General features: G+C 44.8%; 1 protein-coding gene across 1 annotated transcript in view; it reads right to left on the minus strand.

Annotated features, from left to right (window-relative positions):
• Nucleotides 1–17,472, minus strand: part of TECTA (tectorin alpha) — a 203,238-nt gene that overhangs the window by 169,211 nt on the left and 16,555 nt on the right. Inside the window, exons 5-6 of the mRNA XM_063943496.1 lie at nucleotides 4,962–5,127; nucleotides 2,567–2,979 (exon numbers count right to left, since the gene is read on the minus strand). Coding sequence (XP_063799566.1) covers nucleotides 2,567–2,979; nucleotides 4,962–5,127 — 579 coding nt within the window. The remainder of the gene's footprint in view (nucleotides 1–2,566; nucleotides 2,980–4,961; nucleotides 5,128–17,472) is intronic.

Below are 17,472 nucleotides of genomic sequence, written 5' to 3' on the forward strand. Positions count from 1 at the left end.
AGTTAGAGCCACCGTGCATTTCGCTTGCATCTTGTTTTAAGGGGATAGTCATTTAGAAAACTATTTTTTAATTACTGAAATATCACATAAAAAAGTAATAAAGACTACAATGTACTGTGGAGCAAAAATAAATGTAATATATTTTCTTTATTTTTGAAAGTTGAGTACAGGCTAAATAACGTTGCTTATGGGATACATAAGCAATATAAGGAAAATATTAGGAATGTGACCAATGATGCAAGCTGAGCTAATAGTTTTTCCACAAAGTTACTGTATGTTATATCAGATTATTTACTGCAGTTTAATTTGTCTGCCTAGATTTTGGCTTGATTTTCTAGGGAGAACAGACTGTATTATAGACACGTCCGTCTCTAAATTCATTATAGCTCTCTATCGTATCTTTTAGATAATTGACTTAGGGTGTTAAATGTCTTAGAGCTTTAAACATTTTTTTAAAAGCTCTCTTTGTCTCTTTTTGTATAATCATTTGGTTAGAATTCAACCCACTTTTCTGTTTCTCTTCTGTTCTTCTTACCCCTAATGAACCCTTAAGTTACAGAATGTAACAAAATCCGTTTGGAAGAAATAGCTGGACTTGTTCCATAGATGCTAACAGGATCCTAAGAGAGCCAAATTATTCCAGTTGTTGAAGTAAATTGACAAGGATGTGTATCAAAAACCCTTTATCTGACTTAATGAGCATATTAGAATAGTAAACCTTGGGAAGCGCCATCTCATCCTATTGACCCTCTGTTTCTAGACTGAAAGATTCGCATTTCAGTATTAGAAATATGATTACCTCAAGGTTTATGCCCTATAATTCTATTACACTTAATGAGGAAAATTGGAGATTAAACCTCATTTTTTAAATAAACAATAAATTGTCAAGTTCACTTTTATCCAAAAGTGTCACCTGAATTTATTAATTTTAGCAGTTGTATTATTTCCTCAGATCTTTTTATTTTTTATTTCCATTGCAGATTATCATTAGGACATGGACTCTGATTAACTAAATCTTAAATATATATTTTTTAAAAAATCTTGTGATTTTTACAGGTTTCCTTATTTATTTATTTTTAATTTTTATTTAAGAGCTCATCGGATTAGGAATATATGTGAAGGAACCTCACACAGTGACAGGGGCCAAATGTCAAGGTGCTGATTTAGCAAAAGTGCTGATTATTTGGCAATCTAGAGTGCCAGTTTTATTATTGGCATAACTACAGTAGGTTGGTTTTTGCCTTTCAAAGATTTGCACATTAAAAACTGCACTAAAACCTTGGAGAAATATGCCCTCTTGCCATATCGGACAATTGGTCCAGAAAGTCATCCACCACCACTAATCTTACAATGGTGTGGTATATGTCTTACTATATGGTGTGCCTCAGAAACCTGAATAGATTAGCATAATTATAAGTAAGGTAAAAGGGAAGGATTTTGTGCTGCAAGAACTGTTTTATTTATTTTAATCCCATGATTATTATTATTATTATTATTATTATTATTATTATTAACAACAATAAGACAATTTATCTACTGATAATGCTTTTATAATGGCAGTCCGCCATTAGAAAGGCGTTATCAGTTGATAAATTACCTGTCTTCTTCTTATTATTATTATTATTATTATTATTATTATTTTTACAGTACTAATTATTTTTAATTATTTTTAAAATAAATAATTGACCGCCATTAAAAAAATGCATTATCAGTAGATAAATAATGTCTTATGTTTATTATTATTATTATTATTATTATTAGTAGTAGTAGTAGTAGTAGTAGTAGTAGTAGTAGGAGCAGCAGCAGCAGCAGCAGTAGTAGTAGTAGTAGTAGTAGTAGTAGTAGTAGTAGTAGTAGTAGTAGTAGTATTACAGTTCTAATTATTTGTAATTATTTTTTAAATAAATAATTGACCGCCATTAGAAAGGCATTATCAGTAGATAAATGATCTGTTTTACTACTATTATTATTATTATTACAGGTTTAATTATTTCTAATTAATTTAAGAAAAAATAGGCGGTCAATTATTATTTAAAAAAACAATTAGAACTGCACTCCCCAGCAGGAAAGTTGGGAGGAGAGGGCAGTTACGGCGTACCTGAAACCTGACCTCTCTGGGTGCTGGCACGCCAGGAAGACATAACCATGCCTCAAGATGGCCACACTCTTGGCACACACAGTATTCACAAAGAACATTTGACTACGTGGTCATGCCGATGCCGCCACACATTACCACGCTCCCTTGTACCGGGAACCAGTTGCTATCTTGGCGGTCCTGCTCAATAATGTCACCAGTATATGTACTGCGCTGTGTGCCTCTATCTAAGCAGCACATTTGCAAAATTGTAGGCATGTAGAACTGCTTATACATTTTCTTACATATAAATAAAACTAAACAATGTTCTTGTTGATAGTTTGATCCCTATTTGCTGTTTATTTGCTATACCTTGCATTTCTACTCATATATTTCAAAATCAAAAGTATATGTTGTTTTAGTATGCAATGGCATCTGGTTGCCCATAGAAACTAACTCCTACACACTGAAACATTAATGGTTCTGACTCACCTTTACTTTTCCAGCGTTTCCCTTGGGAATGACAATATTATGGGAATAGACCTCAACAGAGATGTCCTTCAGCCATGACACTGATGAACCTCCACGGTTCTCATTCTTGGCTTCTATGCTAAAGAATGGTAGAGGACTTCCTGGAAGGCAATTCCGCGCTAGCAGATATGAGCAGGAACCTTGAAAGTGGAAGAGAAGTCCGTCAAATGTGTGGTAATGTGGGTCTCCAAAGACCACACAAGTGCTGCTTTCAACTGGCAGGCACTGGAAGTATTTCTCCTTCGGTTCGCATACTTCGTATGGGCCACAGACTGTCTCTTGGCATGATATTTCATTATTGAAATCAAGGCAACGACATCTAGTGGAGCAATTGGCATTTTCCCAAAACAACTGCCCTTGGCGCAAAAAGTGACCTGATTAAAGAAAAAAAATAATTAGATTTTTTAATAAAAATAAATAGTTAAATAAAGATGGGTCTACAGTCATGCACTTCAAATCTACTCCATCTACAAGGAATAGTAGCCATCACTACAATAATATTGTTGCCATATAATTGATCATAAAAAGGGCTAATGCTTTTCAGCTGGTGTTAAACACAGATCATCTCACATGTCACTATTCCTGCAATGCTGACATCACTACGATGACTACAATGGAAATAAAATAATTTAGGTGCACAGTACTTCCATGGTACTTGGGTCTCAGCTGGTTTCCACTAAGTGTCCTGCCTCTAGGCCTATAGTAATAACAGCTGCAGAGATCAGCAATTAGACTGCCCATAAAAGCAATCATTTGCACAAGAATTGTGGCCATTGTACATCAAAACGGCCCCAAATTACGGCGTTGACCCATTGAAATGAAGGGCAATAACGAACAATATCAGTATCTGGATCAGGAGAAATTACATGAAACCAGGGAATGGCATTAATAGTGGCTGGTTATTGGCAGGTATTGGGTATGGTTTGCCGGCGTCCAGGCTCCCGGCGGTCAGCACTCCGACGCCGGGATCCCATCCGCTAGAATGCCAGCAGGAGGGCAAGTGCAACAAAGCCCCTTGCAGGCTCGTTGCGCTCACCATGCTGCGGGCTCGGTTGCTCGCAGCGCTCGCCACAGGTTCTATTCCCACTCTATGGGTGTACGAGTGGGAATAGCCCCTGTTAGCTGGGATTCTGGCTGGCGGCATTGTCAGTGGTTGGGATTCCGGCATCGGTATCCTGACGGCTGGGAACCTGACTGCCGGCAATGTAACTGTACCCGATTGGCAGTGATGTGAAAGCCCATATATATTCTGATTGGTATTTGCAGCACGTCTATAAAAATAACATATGTTCCATTTTTATTACTACTTGGTCTCACGAAAGTGCATCATTATTTAGTACATTATTGTCTTGCTTTATTATAAGATTACAGCACCAATAGTGAGATGTTTCAAACCTTGGAGGGAGATAAAGTACCAACCAATCAGATTCTAACTGTCATGTTACAGGATGTGTTTGAACAATGACAGTTATACCCCTTCTACACCTAAAGGTGTATACACATGGTGAGATCCTTGCTGTGCTTGATGTTGACTATGCGATTTCCCCCAGAGCCCAGAAGCACTGATTTTGACTATCTGTACATTCGATTTTGATTATGTACAATTTCGACTAAGTGACAATTTTGACTATACTTTGTACTAAATAATACACTAGATAGTCAGGATTGACTTGCCTGCAAAGTCTATCTAGCTTTACGATACCAGCCCTGCAGGACTGCGCATCGGGATCGAATCGGTATCGCAAGCTGCCTAAGACCATGCGATTTCCACTAACTTTCCTTGCGATTTTGACTATTTATTAAAAATCGAAAGGATATATCTCACTGTGTGTACACACCTTTAGTCCCAGGATTAACCCCTTTCCACCACTGCTCTGACCCGGATTACTCCCAGGTCGGAGCCGTGTACACTGCACATGGGTGCAGTAGCTCTGGGAGTCTCAGTAGCAGCATTATCGCCAGTAGAAACTCCAGCTCCGCCTCCTAACATCACTGGCCCTGCCCCGGTTCAGTGCTAGCGCTGCAGGAACCAAAAATTAGCATCTCATGGATCTCTCCACGCTGTACACGGGAGCTGGGTTGCATGACCCTGCTTACCCATTTACACTGCCCCTTAACCCCGGTCCTTCCTGGGACCAATCCTGCAAGCTAGCCAAGTTGGACTCCAGGGTCACTGGCCCCAGATTAACCCTTTTACATTGAGCTGCGACCTGGCTTATCACAGCAATAACCTGGATTTTAGCAGCAGTGGAAAAGGAGTAGGAGAAGCTGATTGGCTGGTACTTTATGTCTCTCCACTTTATCTCTCTCCAAGGTTTTATCCATCTTCCCCTATAAAGTTTCCTCCACCGTATACCTTTATGACTGCAGCCGCTAGCTGGATCAATCTCCTTCCCGTCTATCTTGAATAACCAGCGTCCTGGCATGTTCACATTTGTGGTTTCTTCAATATTGACAATGTCAGGAGAACGTGATCCTGGGACACTGAAGAACGTGGTGAGATTTCCACCAATAAACCCAGCCTGAAAACAGAGAGAAAACCAGTTTGCTTCCCCTAAGGGTGAGTTAAGGCTTCTTGTTTATGTAATCGGGTTAGTTAATGCATGTAAGATTGTGCTATAGAAAGGCAGCAACAGATACATTGGGGCAAAAAAGTATTTGGACAGCCACCGATTGTGCAAGTTGACCCACTTAAAAAGATGAGAGAGCTCTGTAATTTCCATCATAGGTACACTTCAACTGTGAGAGACAGAATCTGAAAAAAAAACCCAGGAAATCACATTGTATGATTTTGAAACAAATTACTTGTATATTCTTGTGGAAAATAAATATTTGGACACCTACCAAGCAGCAAGATTTCTGGCTCTCACAGACCTATTACTTCTCCTTTAAGAAGCTCTTCTATCCTCCACTCGTTACCTGTATTAATGGCACCTGTTTAAACTGGTTATCTGTATAAAAGACACCTGTCCACACCCTCAAACAGTCAGACTGCTACCTCTCCACCATAGCCAAGACCAGAGAGCTGTCTAAGGACACCAGGGACAAAATTGTAGAGCTGCACAAGGCTGGGATGAGCTACTCGACAATAGGCAAGCAGCTTGGTGAGAAGAGATCAACTGTTGGCGCAATTATTAAAAAATGGAAGAAATACAAGATCACTGACAATCTCCCTCGACCTGGGGCTCCATGCAAGATCTCACCTTGTGGGGTATCAATGATCTTGAGAACGGTGAGGAATCAGCCCAGAACTACACGGGGGGACCTGGTCAATGACCTCAAGAGAGCTGGGACCACAGTCACAAAGGTTACCATTAGTAACACACTACATCGTCATGGATTGAAATCCTGCAGCGCCCGAAAGGTCCCCCTGCTAAAGCCAGCACATGTCCAGGCCCGTCTAAAGTTTGCCAGTGACCATCTGGATGATCCAGAGGAGGATTGGGAGAATGTAATGTGGACAGATGAGAGCAAAATCAAACTTTTTGGTCTAAACTCCACTTTGGAGGGAGAAGAATGATGAATGAAGAAGTGGAACACCATACCCATTGTGAAGCATGGGGGTGGAAACATCATGCTTTGGGGCTGCTTTTCTGCAAAGGGGACAGGACGACTGATCCATATTAAGGAGAGGATTAATGGGGCCATCTATCGTGAGATTTTGGGCAAAAACCTCCTTCCCTCAGTAAGAGCATTGAAGATGGAACATGGCTGGGTCTTCCAGCATAACATTGACCCCAAACACACCGCCCGGGCAACTAAGGAGTGGCTCCGTAAGAAGCATTTCAAGGTCCTGGAGTGGCCTAGCCAGTCTCCAGACCTCAACCTAATAGAAAATCTGTGGAGGGAGTTAAAAGTCCGTGTTGCCCGGCGACAGCCCCAAAACATGACAGATCTAGAGAAGATCTACATGGAAGAGTGGGCCAAAATACCTGCTACAGTGTGTGCAAACCTGGTCAAGAACTACAGGAAACGTTTTACCTCTGTTATTGCCAACCGAGGTTATATTACTAAGTATTGATTACTGTACTGATTGTCCAAATATTTATTTTCCGCAAGAATATACAAATAAATTGTTTAAAAATCATACGATGTGATTTCCTAGTTTTTATTTCAGATTCTGTCTCTCACATTTGAAGTGTACCTATGATGGAAATTACAGACCTCTCTCATCTTATTAAGTGGGTCAACTTGCACAATCGGTGGCTGTCCAAATACTTTTTTGCCCCACTGTATACATACATTGATTCATATTCCCGTATATGAATACAGTGACAACAAATATGGCTCATTCACTAACTTTGCATGTAGGTACAGAATTTTCAATGAACCATGGCAACCAATCAAATTCTTGTATTCACTGTCCGCCTTGCAATAGAGCGATAAAAGCAAAGTGCTGGATGGTTGCACTGGTTTAGTGCAGACATGGCTCCCACAAGCACTGTGGAGGGTTCTCGCTGCCTCGGATTCCGGCAGACGGGATGCCACTGTCTGTATACTGACAGCCGGAATCCCGCCTGACGGTATACCATACTGGATCCAGCACAATGTCATCAATAAAATCATTATAAACACATAAGCCAATAGAATCACTGGTGTTGAGTAGGGTGAAGGTAACTTTAGGCCTTAGGTTGGTATTAGATAAACCAAAACATTTCAGCCTAGAAAAACTATATTAATGCCTAAAATATTTTAAAACTTCTGTATGAAATTGTGTAAAGCAAATAAATTAGACTAAATATCTGGATAAAACTATTATCCTTTAGTCTGCAAATGTGTCCATCTTATGTATCACCAGTTATTTATATAGCGCACACATAGTCCGCACTGCTCTGCAGAAAATATTTTACCATTCACATCAGTCCCTGTCACTGCTTCAGTAATCCATTATGTATATTGGGTACAATATTCAGTGGCGTCATAAGGGGGGTGCGGCCCGCACTTGGGTGTAAACCTCGTAGGGAAGGGGGGGGGGGGATACCAAATTGCCGGCTCCTCCGCAGTGACAGGAGCCAGGTGCTACAGTGTGACAGCCTCCTACAGCACCTAGCTCCTGTCATAGATAAGGAGCCGACAGCGCAGGAAGACTTTCTCTAGGGGCAGCCCAGTCCAGTCCAGCATGCACGCCCCCAGAGTGACAATCTTGGGATCCCTGTGAGGCCACGCCCCTTCTTTATATGACCACACCCATTTATATGTAGCCACGCCCCTTTTCACAGCAAGCGCGCCTCAGGTCTGCAGGGGAGATCCAGGGTGCACAATATCTCTACACATTGCCTCTTATAGGCATAGTCCACGATGTAGTCATAAACATCTATTGCAAATGTAGACATCTTCTAACGTCCGTAGTTTTGATTAATTTCGCTAAATATTCTAAAAATATTCAGAGATTTCAATTCAATGAGTAGCATACTTCAGTCACATTAGCATAACCAGGGAGAGATAAAGGGGGTCATTCTGACCTGGTCGCTCGCTGGAGTTCATCGCAGCACAATGATCAGGTCAGAACTGCGCATGTCTGCGCATGCGTTGGCGCCGCAGTGCACCAGTGCATGGCTGACAGCTGACGGCTGATGTTGCCTAGTGATCGCCTCTGCCTGATTGACAGGCAGAGACGGTAGCTGGACGGGAGGGGGCGGCACGGTGGCGTTTGGCCGCCATTTTGTGGGCGCAGTCCGGCAAATGCAGGTGTGGCTGGACCGTGTGGAGGGTGGGCCGCAGCAGCTGCGTGATGTCACACGCAGCCGCTGCGACCCAGGCAGCGACAAGTAACTCCCGGCCAGCCGTAGGAGCTGCGCTGGTAGGGAGTTACTCTACAAGTACAAAAGCATCGCCGCTGTGCAATGGTTTTGTACTTGTGCGGGGGGCAGGGGGCCGGACTGACATGCGGGGGGGGGGGGGCTAGCCCCGTGCTGGGCGTCCCCCCGCATGTCAGTGATCATAGCTGTGCTAAATTTAGCACAGCTACAATCAGGTTGGAATGACCCCCCAGTGGAGAGAGATAAAGTTCCAAACATTAAGCTCCTGTCATTTTCAATCACCTGTAAAATGACAGGATCTGATTGGTTGACATTTTATCTCTCTCCACTTTATCTCTCTCCAAGATTTTATACATATCCCTCCCATAGACAAAGATATAAAAAAAAAGTTTTAGTCTTAGAATATATTTTCTGGAGTATGTTTTAAATACTATTAATAGGATTATTCAAATAAATAAAATAATGCTTATTAATTATAAACAATATTATATTTAAGTTTTATATTATGTATGTATAGGCCGGTATGCAATGAACCCCAGTAATTTACAAAAGCTAATTACTGCCGACGGAGTTATCCAATTATCCCCGATGCCGGCGATTATCAGGGATTTTGTTTCTCTTACCTATTAGGTCCATGACTTTTCACGAGTCTTATGTATATTTGCAAGATAACGGTAAATTTTTTGGGCGCAAAATGTGGGCCTAATTGGATAGGTTGTTCCTTGGAAGCAACTCAGCCTTCTACGCAGCCATTGTGGAGTCTGTTTTATGCTCTTCAATCACAGTCTGGTATGGAGCTGCCAGTGAGTGTGACAGATGGAGGCTACAGCGGGTGGTGAGGACCGCAGAAAAGATCGTTGGTGCCGTTCTCCCCTCTGTTCAGGACCTCTACCTGTCCAGAGTCAAGAAGTGGGCAGGAAAAATCGTAGCAGACAAGCTGCACCCTGGCCATGTCCTGTTTGAAACACTTCCATCAGGCAGGCGTTATAGGTCCATCCTCGCCAAGTTGACCAGAACCAAAAAAAGCTTCTTTCCGTTAGCTGTCCACTTACTAAACTATGCCTAACACGTCTGGCACAACGAACTGCTATGTAATTGTAAACAGTGTTTTATAAACAATGTATGTTATGTGTGTGTGTTTTGTTATGTACTATGTAATGTTTATTCTTTTTATGTTGTTATTTGGCGAAGCATTGTAAACCGCAAACAATTCCTAGTATACGTGAGCATACATGGCCAATAAAGTCGATTCTGATTCTGACAGACCAGAATAAAAAATTGTGAAAACTCCCGTTTTTTTGCACCCCAATTTTTTGGGGGAGACTAATTGGATGGGTTTGTGTCTCTATGTTTTTCACACTTTCTCTCTTTCTTTCTTTGTAACCAATAGAATTTAAAGTCCCAATCTGGTGTCTCAAGACGATTGGTAAGTGTGAGTCGCCACGCCAGCTCACATATCCATCAGGTAGCTGAGTATTCCTCAACCAGCTTGGTGACATTTTTCATATAAATGCAGGTGATCATTTTTACTGGTGGAAAAGACAGTAATAGGAATTACAGTTATTGATGTGGTCGCATAAATTAGGGAATCCTCATGCTAGCGCAGCCTGGCTGCGACGGCAGGAGGCATGCCGCCATCTTTTGTTCGTAACGGCTGCGTGTGACATCACGCAGTCACCCTGATAATGTCGCCACCACGCCTGCATTCGGAAGCCGCCGCCCCCACAATGCTCTGTCTTGGAAACGGAGCATCGCCACCCCGCAAACACCTCTGCCTGTCAATCAGGCAGAGGCGTTCGCAAATACTGCGGGCGCCCGCAGTATGCAGAAATTACGGTTGCATTGTGATTTGCGATCCAACCTGAATTAGCGCCATAGACCTCTATATTTGTGTAATAAACACTTTAGTTTCGAAGTTTACATTTCTTAAAATCATGCAATGTGTGTTAATAATTTTAGATTGCTATGTTTACTAGTAAAAGAAAGTACCGCATTTGTTTAGTTCAGCCCTATTCGCAGTTGTTAGAAAAGTTGAGTCCAGTTTACTGAAGAAATAAAACAATCCTACTGTATCTATGGAGAAATTGTTAGCCAGATCTTTCTTTTTGCTTCACAATATCCCATCACCATTTATTTTTTTGTTAGCCTCAGGTGACTTCTATATTTGTATATTCTTTGGTATTGTAACCCCTGTAATTGGCGTTAGTTTGCACCTAATTGAGATTCCATTTGTTAGCCTATTTAATTATGTATATTTTAATTTTAATGCCCTAAAAGAGGGAAAACTTGTAAATGTAAAAAGCAAACACTGAGGAATTATTTTCAAACTTACTGGAAATATTTATCACTTTGGTCTATTAAGTTTGCGTTGTGATTAGTTTTTAAGTATTTTGTGTAAATACGAGTACGACGCTGTAAAAATAAGATTTTAAACCTACCGGTTAATCTTTTTCTCGTAGTCCGTAGAGGATGCTGGGACTCCGTAAGGACCATGGGGATAGGCGGGCTCCGCAGGAGACATGGGCACTTTAAAAAAGACTTTGACTCTGGGTGTGCACTGGCTCCTCCCTCTCTGCCTCTCCTCCAGACCTCAGTTAGAAAAACTGTGCCCAGAGGAGATAGACAGTACGAGGAAAGGATTTTAGTTAACCCAAGGGCAAGATTCATACCAGCCACACCAATCCCACCGTATAACTTGCATTAAACTAACCAGTTAACAGTATGAAAAACAACATAGTTTCAGTCCAAAACCGATTAAACTATTACATAACCCTTATTTAAGCAATAACTATATACAAGTCTTGCAGAAATAGTCCGCACTTGGGACGGGCACCCAGCATCCTCTACGGACTACGAGAAAAAGATTTACCGGTAGGTTTAAAATCTTATTTTCTCTAACGTCCTAGAGGATGCTGGGACTCCGTAAGGACCATGGGGATTATACCAAAGCTCCCAAACGGGTGGGAGAGTGCGGATGACTCTGCAGCACCGATTGAGCAAACAGGAGGTCCTCCTCAGCCACGGTATCAAACTTATAGAACTTTGCAAAGGTGTTTGACCCCGACCAAGTAGCAGCTCGGCACAGCTGTAGTGCCGAGACCCCTCGGGCAGCCGCCCAAGAAGAGCCCACCTTCCTAGTGGAATGGGCCCTAACCGATTTTTGTAACGGCAATCCTGCCGTAGAATGCGTCTGCTGAATCGTGTTACAGATCCAGCGAGCAATAGTCTGCTTTGAAGCAGGAGCGCCGACCTTGTTGGCTGCATACAGGACAAATAGTGCTTCTGTTTTTCTGACACTAGCCGTTCTGGCCACGTAAATTTTCAAAGCCCTGACCACATCCAGGGACTCGGAATCTTCCAAGTCACGCGTAGCCACAGGCACAACAATAGGTTGATTCATATGAAATGATGAAACCACTTTAGGTAGGAATTGAGGACGAGTCCGCAATTCCGCCCTATCCACATGAAAAACCAGATAGGGGCTTTTATGTGATAAAGCCGCCAATTCCGAGACTCGCCTAGCCAAAGCCAAGGCTAGCAACATGACCACCTTCCAAGTGAGATATTTTAACTCCACCGTTTTGAGTGGTTCAAACCAATGTGACTTAAGGAAACTTAACACCATGTGAAGGTTCCAAGGCACCACCGGAGGTACAAAAGGAGGCTGAATATGCAGTACTCCCTTAACAAAAGTCTGTACTTCAGGTAGAGAGGCCAATTCCTTTTGAAAGAAAATGGATAAGGCCGAAATCTGAACATTTATGGAGCCTAATTTTAGGCCCAAATTCACTCCAGTTTGCAGGAAGTGAAGGAGACGACCCAGATGGAATTCCTCCGTAGGAGCATTCCTGGCCTAACACCAAGAAACATATTTTCTCCATATTCGGTGATAATGTTTCGATGTCACGTCCTTCCTAGCCTTTATTAGCGTAGGAATGACCTCATCCGGAATACTTTTTTTTGCTAGGATCCGGCGTTCAACCGCCATGCCGTCAAACGCAGCCGCGGTAAGTCTTGGAACAGACAGGGCCCCTGCTGCAGCAGGTCCTGTCTTAGAAAAAGAGGCCACGGATCTTCTGTGAGCAATTCCTGTAGATCCGGATACCAAGTCCTTCGTGGCCAATCTGGAACAATGAAGATTGTTCTCACTCTTCTCTGTCTTATTATTCTCAACACCTTGGGTATGAGAGGAAGAGGAGGAAACACATAAACCGACCGAAACACCCACGGTGTCACCAGGGCGTCCACAGCTATCGCCTGAGGATCTCTTGACCTGGCGCAATACCTTTTTAACTTTGTGTTGAGACGGGACGCCATCATGTCTATTTGGGGCAGTCCCCACCGACTTGCGATCTGCGCGAAGACTTGCTGATGAAGTCCCCACTCTCCCGGATGCAGGTCGTGTCTGCTGAGGAAGTCTGCTTCCCAGTTGTCCACTCCCGGAATGAACACTGCTGACAGTGCGCTTACATGATGTTCCGCCCAGCGAAGAATCCTGGTGGCTTCCGCCATTGCCACCCTGCTCCTTGTGCCGCCTTGGCGGTTTACATGAGCTACTGCGGTGACATTGTCCGGCTGAATCAGAACTGGTTTGTCGCGAAGTAATGCCTCCGCTTGACGCAGGGCGTTGTATATGGCCCTCAACTCCAGGATGTTGATGTGGAGACAAGTCTCTAGACTCGACCAAAGACCTTGGAAATTTCTTCCCTGTGTGACTGCTCCCCAACCTCGGAGACTTGCGTCTGTGGTCACCAGGTTCCAGTCCTGAATGCCGAACCTGCGACCCTCTAGGAGGTGAGCACTCTGCAGCCACCACAGGAGAGACACCCTGGCTCTCGGGGACAGGGTGATCCTCTGATGCATTTGTAGATGTGACCCGGACCATTTGTCCAGTAGGTCCCATTGGAAGGTCATCGCATGGAACCTGCCGAAGGGAATGGCTTCGTACGATGCCACCATTTTCCCCAGGACTCGAGTGCAGTGATGCACTGACACCTGTTTTGGCTTCAATAGGTTCCTGACCAGAGTCATGAGCTCCTGAGCTTTTCCACTGGAAGAAAAACCTTCTTCTGGTCTGTGTCCAAAATCAAGCCCAAGAAGGTCAGACGCGTCGTAGGAACCAACTGTGACTTCGGGATATTGAGAATCCAGCCGTGTTGCTGTAACACCTTCAAAGACAGAGACACGCTGTCCAGTAACTTCTCCCGAGATCTCGCTTTTATGAGGAGATTGTCCAAGTACGGGATAATTGTGACCCCTCGCTTGCGTAGGAGCACCATCATTTCCGCCATTATCTTGGTGAAAATCCTCGGGGCCGTTGAAAGCCCAAACGGCAACGTCTGGAATTGGTAATGACAATCCTGTACAGCAAATCTCAGGAACGCCTGATGAGGAGGAAATATTGGAACATGAAGGTATGCATCCTTTATGTCCAGGGAAACCATAAAATCCCCCCCTTCCAGGCTGGCGATGACCGCCCTGAGCGATTCCATCTTGAACTTGAACTTTTTCAAGTATTAGTTCAGGGATTTTAAATTCAAAATGGGTCTGACCGAACCGTCCGGTTTCGGAACCACAAACAGGGTTGAGTAATAACCCTTTCCTTGCTGCAGTAGAGGAACCTTGACCACTACCTGTTGAAGTTACAATTTTTGTATTGCATTCAACACTAACGCCCTCTCTGAGGGAGCCGCAGGTAGAGCCGATTTGAAAAAACGGCGAGGAGGCACCTCTTCGAATTCCAGCTTGTATCCCTGAGAAACAATTTCTATTGCCCAGGGATCCACCTGTGAATGAACCCAGATGTGGCTGAAAAGTCGAAGACATGCCCCCACTTGAGCGGACTCCCCCAGGGAAGCCCCAGCGTCATGCGGTGGATTTTGCAGAGGCAGGGGAGGACTTCTGTTCCTGGGAACTAGCTGTGTGCAGCTTTTTTCCTCTGCCCTTACTTCTGGCAAGAAAGGACGATCCTCGTACTCTTTTGCTTTTATTCGAACGAAAGGACTGCATTTGATAATGAGGCGCTTTCTTAGGCTGTGAGGGAACATAAGGCAAAAAATTAGATTTACCTGCCGTAGCTGTGGAGACGAGGTCCGAGAGGCCTTCTCCAAATAACTCCTCACCTTTGTACAGCAAAGACTCCATATGCCTCTTTGAGTCAGCATCACCCGTCCACTGCCGGGTCCATAAGACTCGCCTAGCAGAAACAGACATAGCGTTTATTCTGGAACTTAGCAAACAAATGTCTCTTTGAGCATCCCTCATATATAACGCAGGTCATAGGGTCATTAAAATGGTATCCTTATCCATGCTGCGACAGCACTACAAACCCAGGCCGACGCCATTGCCGGTCTAAGAATTGTACCTGAATGTGTGTAAATGGACTTCATGGTAACCTCCTGTCTGCGATCAGCAGCATCCTTGAGGGTAGCCGTATCTTGTGATGGCAGCGCTATCTTTTTTGATAAACGTGTTAAAGCCTTGTCCACCTTAGGAGAAGACTCCCATCGTATCCTATCCGTCTGCGGGAAAGGATACGCCATAACAGGGGCGTCAGAACGTTTTTTGGTTGGGGGGGCAGGATAAAATCTCAGTTTGGCGCCCCTAACTTCTGGCCACCTTAGACAGGTCTCTATGAAGCAGCTGGGAGTGGCTGCTTGCACAAATTACACCTGGTAGATCCCCTTATACACATTATGCCAGGTAAAGCCCATTACACACATTATGCCAGGTAGAGCTCAATACACACATTATGCCGGACAGAGCCACTTGTACACATTATGCCTGGTAGAGCCCCTATACACATTACGCCTGGTAGAGCCCCTATACACATTACGCCAGGTAGAGCCCATTATACATATTATGCCGGATATAGCCCCTTGTACACATTATGCCTAGTAGATCCCATTACACACATTACGCCTGGTAGAGCAGCGTTTACACATTACACCTGGTAGAGCAGCGTTTACACATTACGCCTGGTAGAGCAGCGTTTACACATTACACCTGGTAGAGCAGCATTTACAAATTACGCCTGGTAGAGCCGCTTGTACACATTACGCCTGGTAGAGCCCATTATACATGTTACGTTGGATATAGCCCATTATACACATTACATGGAGGAGAAGGACAGAGGTACAGATGGCATAGGGAGCAGAGGTAAAGAGGGAGGGAAAGGGGGGGTATCAGACACAGACAGAGGGGACAGAGGCATGAATAGGGAACATACCATAGATATACAGACTGTACAGTATATAGCAAAGTGAGCAGAGGCACTAATGGGGAAGAGGACTGAGGCATAGAAAGGGTAGGGGTAAGGCACAGTTGGAGGGGTGGGGAAAGAGGTGCACATGGGGACACAGGGGTAAGAGGCACAGATGGGGATATAGGGGGAAGAGGCAGACATGTGGATATAGGGTAAAGAGGCACACATGGGGACATAGAGGAAAGAGGCACACATGGGGACATAGAGGAAAGAGGCACACATGGGGACATAGAGGAAAGAGGCACACATGAGGACATAGAGGAAAGAGGCAAAGATGGGATATAGGGGAAAGAGGCACAGATGGAGATATAGGGAAAGAGGCACATAGACATTTTGGACATAGGGGAAAGAATCACACCTGGGAATCTTGTGAGGGCCTCTATCCAGTCCAGCCAGGGGATTCACAGGGAGGAGGAGGAGAACAGAGGAGTAGCAGGAGACCTGGGGCGGGGCTACATGCAGATGGGTGAGGAAAGGAAGTTGAGCTTGTCGGGAGATCTAAACATTCCCCTGGTAGGGGGGGGGGGGGGGGCATACAACTACAGTGATGTAATGATATATTGCTAGCAGAGGAGGGCCGCTGGCATTAATAATCCCAGCTCCGAGCTGCTCCTTCTTACCCAGTCGCATGTCTGCAGCTGCGAACATCAGGGCAGAGGCGTCACTAGGGTTGGTGTCACCCGGTGTGGTAACTCACGGTGTCCCCCCCATGGACTTCCTCCCGTATCACACCACATGGAATCCTTAGTAATGTCATAATTCAGGAGGAGGCAGTCAACTGACCATTGGACAGGATCCTGGCAGTCAATATACAGACGCCGCAATCCCGTCACCCGCTGCAATACCGGCTGGTTTCCCCACTTGGGTGGTGGTCCACATCACAGCCCAAGGGGGAATAGAACCCTGTGGCGCCCAACAGTCGCCACCGGGCCCAAAGCATGGAGAGTGCAGCAAGCCCACGAGGGGACACGCTGCGCCCACTGCCGGGATCTAAGACTTTGCCTTTTATACATAACATCCACAGGAGGAGAGGGGTGTAGTGCTGAACACTAAATTGAGAGGTGGGGAGGAGAAGGAAGGGAGACCGTGACCTCATCTGACTCTAGAGAAGATCGCCGGGTGGACGGGTGAAGAAGATACGCTTCTTGTTGCCAGCACCGCAACGAGAAGAGGAAGTGAGGTAGCCGACGCCGGGAAGAGACGTGCTTCTCACGCTGACGGTGCTGCTGCCTCTACAGTATGACAGGCGGCAGATGCACAGCAGGGAGAGCAGCTCTCCAGCCCGGCGCCTCCCTGTTTTGCATACCCTTGCTGAGCGGATTACACCGGGCCTGACTGCAAGACAGGTCCTCCTCTAGTTAGCAACACAGTACTTCTCCCTCCCAGAATGGCATGTGGTGCCGGCGTGCTTGATGATCACCGTACAGCGCTGCACCCAACATCCTGAGAGAATAGTACGGACCCAGTAGCAGTGTACAGGCAGGCGGGTGTGTGAAGTCGCATTGAAGACAAAGGGCGATCAGGCACTGGTCAAGCAAAGTAGAGAAGTATTATTGTATTTAACCAAAAGTTGGACAATTATGGTCAGGAAGAATCCCAAATTCCCGTCCTACTTGGTGGTGCACCCAGATCAAGACACAACATGTACTGCTAGGGAGAAAGAAAGAAGGCTCTTTAAGAGTGCGCCCACACAAGAGCATTCTTTCTTTCTCCCTAGCAGTACAGGGTGTGTGAAGTCAGCGGGGATGCGGGCGTGACTGCGGTGCTTGGTGCCGGGGAGGAGTTGGTGTGGATGCGCCGCTGATGTGTCTCTGTCAAGTTAGTGGATGGGATGGGAGTGCGCA

Source organism: Pseudophryne corroboree, chromosome 10 (genome assembly GCF_028390025.1).
Source record: "Pseudophryne corroboree isolate aPseCor3 chromosome 10, aPseCor3.hap2, whole genome shotgun sequence".
Classification (NCBI taxonomy): Eukaryota; Metazoa; Chordata; class Amphibia; order Anura; family Myobatrachidae; genus Pseudophryne; species Pseudophryne corroboree.